Here is a 6,799-nt window from a genome sequence, read left to right on the forward strand (position 1 = left end):
GATTTTTATCTTAATATGTTACTCAATGTTATATAAAGGGTAATCTACAAAAGGAAGCTTTGCAAGTGAAATAGGCTTTCTGCCTGCTTAGAAAAAAATTAAACAATGCTGCCCAAGATTTAAAATTCAAGTAAAATTGTTTTTCTGAAAACTAAAAATTTTATTTTTTCAACAGGCACATAACATGTATTCTGTACCAAACTTACATATGCACAGAAAGATGTGTCAAAATGTTTACTGTGGATATCCTCTAGACTATAGTTAAGGGTGTTTTTTTCATTTTGGCTTTATTTCTGATTTCCCAGGTTTTCTATAATAAATGTGACTCTTACAACTAATGAAAAGGAAATATATTTTGTTTCATGTATGTATGTATGTATGTATGTGTGTGTGTGTATATATATTTGACACAAGATACCAAGAGTAAAGGCTTTGATTCATAGTTGTCCCTTTTACCTCCATTCTAGAGTTGCATTTTATTACACTATTTAAAATTCCTTCAAAAATAAATTTAAATTACTAAATTGGACTCCTTAAGACTACAGGATATAAGCAACTCAGATTAACTGAAAACCCAATAGTGTAACTAGGCTGTTTGAACAGTCCCAAAATATTTACTCTTTAGCATAACATCTGTAAATAGGTGTAAGCATTCATTATCTCATACCATCTATTCTCTATGTTTCTTATATCATCTTTTCAAATTAACAGAAACAGGCAACTTAAGCAATAAAGCAGCTTTAGTCGGTCACTACAAGTCTACCAAAACATTTTTGTCAGAAGGTAGATCCATGACCTGGACCTGCTGTGCTGCATTACAACTCAGTCATTTAAAGCTAAGACCTAAGGAATACTGCCTGAATCAGGAAAATAGTTTTAATAGTTCAGTTTTCACAGTAGATGAGCCAAATCTTCTAGTTCACTTTGTAGAGTTATATAAGGCTTTTTTTTTAATTAAGAGGATTCCTACTATAATTAAAATATATTTTGTTAATTCCAAAATTGTACACTAAGCCAGAGTGGTCTAGGAAAGTGACCTCAGTAGGAATACATGCAAGAGGATTTGCAAGCACATTCTGGGCTACCAATAAAATTCAAATTGTTATATTTACAGAATTACAAAATGTTCCAAACAAATGTAGTGACTAAATTTTTTAATTAGTTCCTGTGAAAACTAAGCAAAGTAGTTTCAAGTAATTTTAGGTCAACAAAAATTACAGGGTATTATAATAATAACAGAGTGGCTGAAAGAATGCCTAGCCTACAGAAAGAGGTATTCAAATTCAAATATATGAAAAGTGTGCTGGCCAAACAAAACATTCTTGAAAGTTTCTAATGGAAGACCTCCGCCTTTTTTGATTTCTGACTTAGATGATAACTCAATGAAAAGAATAGTAAAAACAAACATTTAAGAGGGTCTCAAAATTTATATTGATCATTTGGGAAAAAAAATACCTGTAAATATCTTACTACCTATTCAACTTTTAAGACATTAATTTAGCTCAAAAATTTGACTAAATTAATGAATATACATTCAAACTGCTCAAGCAGATAACCATATATTGAAGACAATAACTTGTTCTATCAAAGTAGTAGGTATCTGTGATCAGCAAAAGTACAGTGGTGGAATTGGCTGTACTGTAGGTCCATCAGCTACATAAGTAGAAGCCAGTGGGAATGTTCTCTGCTGCCTGGCTTTATAGGCACTGAATATATTCAGATCATAAGAAAGTGAGTGGACTTAATAAATTTTGATTACCAAATAAAAACAACTGTATAGTAATTTTAAAATAAGAGCCAATCTGCTAACATCCCTTTTCTATCATCTGCATACTTCCCAGACTGAGTCAGTAGAATAAAATGACTCAGTCTACTAGACTAGGGAAAAAAAATGTTAACATCCAACAAAAATGAAATGAAACAATCCAAATCTTTGCGGTTTTTTCGTACTTGTAATAAGCCAGAAAAAATGTTCCAATAAAACCATATTCCATGAAAAAAGCCACTCTCATTATCCAAAATACTAAGGCCCTTACATAACACTAGAGAAACTTTAATTAAAAACAGTAGAAACTAGTATACCATTCATTAACCTCAGAATCACGTACTCAGATGCCAAAACCTCAGGATCCATGCATCCTAGTGTTAACCTAAACTGTAATTAAGTCCTTATACATTTTATTATAATAAACTTTTTCAAAGGATATACAGACAAATCAGTGCATCTTTTAAAAGACTGTTCTTTATAGTTAAGGACTTTACATTAATTTTTATATTCTCAGCAAGGTGTCTGTCTGTCCTCCAAATTAGCTTTTATGTTCCAGGAAATAAATACAAATTCATAATATGCTTTGTGATCACTGATGGCCTATTTATGTAACTCTAGTCCACTAAATGTAATTCCATAGAATGTGCTCTTGATTATGTCAAGAATGTATTATTTCTTGATGAAATACTATAATTCTCTTCTCCATTGGTCACAAGTTTTAAAAGATATGCAAAGAACTGAATATCACTCCCATGAAAGACAAAAAAGTATAATTTTGTTCCAAAATTAACTTAGTTTCATGTATTTCTATTAAGTCTTTCAGGCATTCCAGAGAATCTTTTCATATCTCCATTTCTGGAAAGTGAAATCAGTAAAGTAGTAATTTGGGAACTTGAAAAATGGCATTCATATTTTTCAGCAGATGCCAAATTTTTGACCGACATGGCTCCCACAACTACTTTGTTACCATCAGTCCAGTCAGTTAACAGGTTGTAGGAAAAGATTCGTTTTTGCAGATACTGCTAAGCTGTTCAAAGAGAAGAGAGAGAAATTAATTTAGTGATTATAAAATGCACAAATATTTAAAATATTTCGAACACTTTGTTGGATATATCAGAGGTGTGACTATATTTTTTTTAAAGTGTACTTTTTAATTAAGCCTGCCCAAGGAAGTACAGAAACAGTTAAGTTGGTATGATAGAAATAGTAGGTCAGTCAGTATGTTGTGTTAGTTCAATTAATGTATGAATTCCTGCCACCATAGGAAGACAAGTATTAAGCTGTATCTTTAGTTCTGTATCATTTAACCACTGAGGTACAATTATCCAAAAGAAAAAGGTCCCCCAAATACTAAACTGTTTTCAACCATTACAGTAATCAGAATCCAACCTGAAAATTTCAAAACAATCTGTTTAGTCCAGAAATCTTTTATCCAGAACACTTTTCTAAAAATAGTAAGACAACAGTTTCATATTAATCATAACTTTTTTAATTAACAAGTAGTAGGACACTTTTAAGATTCTTTTTGCTACATACTGAAATAAACATCTCTTATAAATTCAGAAACCCAAACAGTTACAGTAAAATGTGCTTACACATAAATATGACCAGATTAGCCCCTGATAGGTCCTAAATACATGCAATTACCATGTAAAAACAAGACCATGAGTTGATGTAAAAATGACAAAATCATTAAGTCACCAAAACTAGAAAAGAAATAATGAAATGGAAACTGAGAGAAGACAGTTAATAAAACAAGGAACCTAACAAAGCAGCTTTAAAAATAGGTCATACTAATCTTTCCAAAAGTTCTTATATCATCTATTCCCCAAACTGCCATTTATAAAATGACATTCTAAAAATCTGTACTTGAAATTTCAAAACATCCCAATTCAGAGAGCTTTGAATGTTTTTCCTTAGTCCCAAACTTTAAATAATGCAGGAAACACACTGGTGTTAGAAAATATTCTAAGGGAATGGTGTAATTTTTAGAAAAACTAACTTACTGCTTCCAGAACCTTTTTAAGACCCATAGTCAGTATTAACCACAGTAATTGTTCCTATTTTCACCATTATTTTCCAATGTCATATTAGAGATGAATAAATTGTTTGAGCCCATAACTGAAAGATCAACAAACCCGGTTTTATTATGACACCATATTTTTGTCATTGGTACTGCACAAAATTATATACAAAGAAATATATACAAAAATGTTCAAGTATTAGTTAAATTTCAATTCAAGGCTTCTGTTTCAAAAAGCTACATTTAACATATTTCATAAAGATAGCACAAATTAGTCATTTCAAATAATTTTTCCAACTACTTTTGGTTTTTATATGTATATATATATATATATATAATTCAGTAGGCACTAAAAATCCATGCAGCTGCATTGTGAGGGGCTTGCTCCTGCCCTTAGGTAAAAGCAAGTTCGTCACTCCAGGTTGTGAGTTTGGCTATTACCCATTCATGCTCAAGTGCAGTAGGTGATTTCACAAAATATGCTGTGATGCACTGGAAACCAGAGACCAATTTAGGTCTCAAATCATATTATCTAGCAACAAAACATTTACAGTTGTGCAAGAACACGGATTCCATTTCCATAACCAAACAATAACAAAATAAAACATCTTATGTGTAAGATAACTTAGATCTTTGGACTGCTGGAAAATATTTTTCAATTACGAACATTTTGAAAATAAAAGACAGCAGAAGCCCTGACATTACCTCTTTTTCCTCATTTCTTATACTACCTTTTAAAATAAAGCAGGAAATGTGGCCAGCAGCTGGTCCCGTCTCTTCTGCCCCAACAGCTGTATCCACTTTAGCACAAAGAAAAACAAGGATGCTAAATACGTATGTACTTTATCAAACAGTGATGTTTCACAAAGAATTTCTTAATGCCCTTTATAATGAAGGACAGCATAATTTATACAAGTGGACAACAGATTAAAGTACTGCAAGGGAAGACTTTTTTTTTCCCATTTTTGGAAAAATAACATCAGTATTACATTAAGTGGCCAGAACCACTTAAAAAATTTATTTTTAAAAAGGGAAAATACTTTTAAAATATGGAGTAAGATTCTTTGTGAAGCCTCACTTTACACGTTTTCATTCACATTTCACAACCTTCAGTATCTAATCATACATACATAAATTTAACCTAAAATACAACAAAAATAAAGGTGTTCAACAATTTATATTCAGTGATACGGTAATCACTGTGCTGGTCCTCAAGGAAACACTTCATTAGCCATTCTTATTCTTCCTTCAATTAACTAAAACACAGGAGAATCTGATAGGTAAATTTGCAACTTCTCTAATGGTGAGATTAAAATCTGTTATTCTGAAGAGACTGTACTTTTGTATTTTCTACTGAAAACTAAAAAGCATTTTCGAATATTTAAGAGATTTCTCTCATCTCCAGCAAAGTAAGTTACATTTTGCATGCCTCAAATACTTATTGTCAACCTCTGAAAAGTTGCTCTAAAATTGGAATTCCAATTTGCACCTTGTACAACTCGGAACTTCCATTCAACTTCACCTGTTTCACTGTCTCCAAACTGTATCGCTATAAGCAGGTTTCAGTGTACAGTTGGAACCGATGTCATCCAAGGCCATGTCCACACTGGGTACAGAAGAGCTAGGTACACGCAAGTCTGAACAAGGGGACACATTAACAGCTATTTCAACCAGAAGAAGCATCTTAAATACATCGTTGACCAGCACAAGTCTGTTTCCAGGGTGGACAGGGCCCAAATTAGATTCCCCTCCCACGTTTCAAAAAAGAATAAAAAAAAAAAATCACACACACACACAAATTGAGATGTTGCCCATTAAAGTAGACTAAGCAGCAGAGCATGAGCGTTACGTGAAGAGATGGATCCTTACCAGGTTGTGAGGCGGGAACGACTGTTCTGTAACCCCTACAACGGAGCCTGGCAGGAAGGAAATCACCTAAAAAAGAAACTGTCAGAGAGATTTAATAGTCACAGGTTATCATTAGGAGTTGGTTACAGTGTCACATTCATGCTTTTAGCTAAACACTTAAAAGATTCTATATTACTTTTTTCCTCCTCTGAAATGTGTCCAGTGAAGATGTCCCACTAAAGTGTTTTACATGGTGTAAGGGAGTTGAAAGGGGTAAACGCGGATAAAGAGCAGATTACTTGACCCTACATTTTAAGAGACGACGACGCCTTCCGAGCGCACGCCGAGCAGAACTCCACCGACACCTTATCCTTGTCCACATGAAGACACACTCCTCCTGCCGAGTCGTCCTCTTCCAGCAGGTCCTGCTGCTGCTGCTTTCCTACAGGCAGGGCGTAGTCATGGTCCCCGGCGGGCGAGTCTCTGAAGAGCGAGGTGGTCAGCCGCAGTCCCACGCCGCTCAGCCGGCTCAGCAGGCGAGCCAGTCCAGTCTCGTTGGCTAGGACTGCCCGTAGGTAGCGACTCTCTTCCTGCAACGCCTGGACGCGCCTGCCCAGCTCCCGATTCTCGGCCCGCAGCTCCTGGTTCTCGGCTGCCAGTCCCCGGACTCGACTCTCCAGCCCCATCACGTACTCCTTCTTCTTTAGCCGATTGAGACGCGCTGCGGCCGCCGCTGCCTTCCGGGGACTCTTTGTCGCCGCCTGATTGTTGTCGTTGCCGCTGCCGCCACCGCTGCCTCCTCCAGGGGACTTCCTTCGCCTCTTTTCCCCGATGCCACTGTCACTGCCTCCGCCGCAGCCTCCGATACCGTTTAACAGCCTCTGCAGCAGGTCGGAAAAGCGCTGCATCTCAGCCGCCGCGGCCTCATCGTCGTCGTCCCCTCGCCAAAGGCCGCCGCTATCCGAGCCGCCGCCGGACGAGGAGAGAGGCCCTGGCGAGCTGAGTCCGGGCTCCAAGTGCCAGTCCGGCTGCCGAGGGTCCAGCAGATCGGCCAGTTCCAGCCCAGACAGAAAGTCCATGTCCTCCGTCTCCTCTCCCGGGACGCCGGCGATCGCCTCTTCCTCCATCTCCTCAGGCGAGGGCGCGCGCACGGCCACGCC

General features: G+C 36.8%; 1 protein-coding gene across 1 annotated transcript; it reads right to left on the reverse strand.

Moving 5' to 3' along the window:
• Positions 1-4,108: 4,108 nt before the first annotated feature.
• Crebzf (CREB/ATF bZIP transcription factor) lies at positions 4,109-6,793 on the reverse strand. Its single transcript, XM_010633767.3, has 2 exons — positions 5,836-6,793; positions 4,109-5,738 (listed from the first exon to the last, which is right to left on the reverse strand). The coding sequence occupies exon 1, from the start codon at positions 6,764-6,766 to the stop codon at positions 5,945-5,947; it is 822 nt and encodes a 273-aa protein (XP_010632069.1). The 5' UTR covers positions 6,767-6,793; the 3' UTR covers positions 4,109-5,738; positions 5,836-5,944.
• Between the last annotated feature and the right edge of the window lie 6 nt (positions 6,794-6,799).

This window comes from Fukomys damarensis, unplaced genomic scaffold (genome assembly GCF_012274545.1).
Source record: "Fukomys damarensis isolate Sample0158 unplaced genomic scaffold, DMR_v1.0_HiC HiC_scaffold_16, whole genome shotgun sequence".
NCBI classification, from domain to species: Eukaryota; Metazoa; Chordata; class Mammalia; order Rodentia; family Bathyergidae; genus Fukomys; species Fukomys damarensis.

Excerpts from the sequence above, each read along its gene's own strand:
- Crebzf (XM_010633767.3), bottom strand. The coding sequence starts at position 6,766 with ATGGAGGAAGAGGCGATCGCCGGCGTCCCGGGAGAGGAGACGGAGGAC.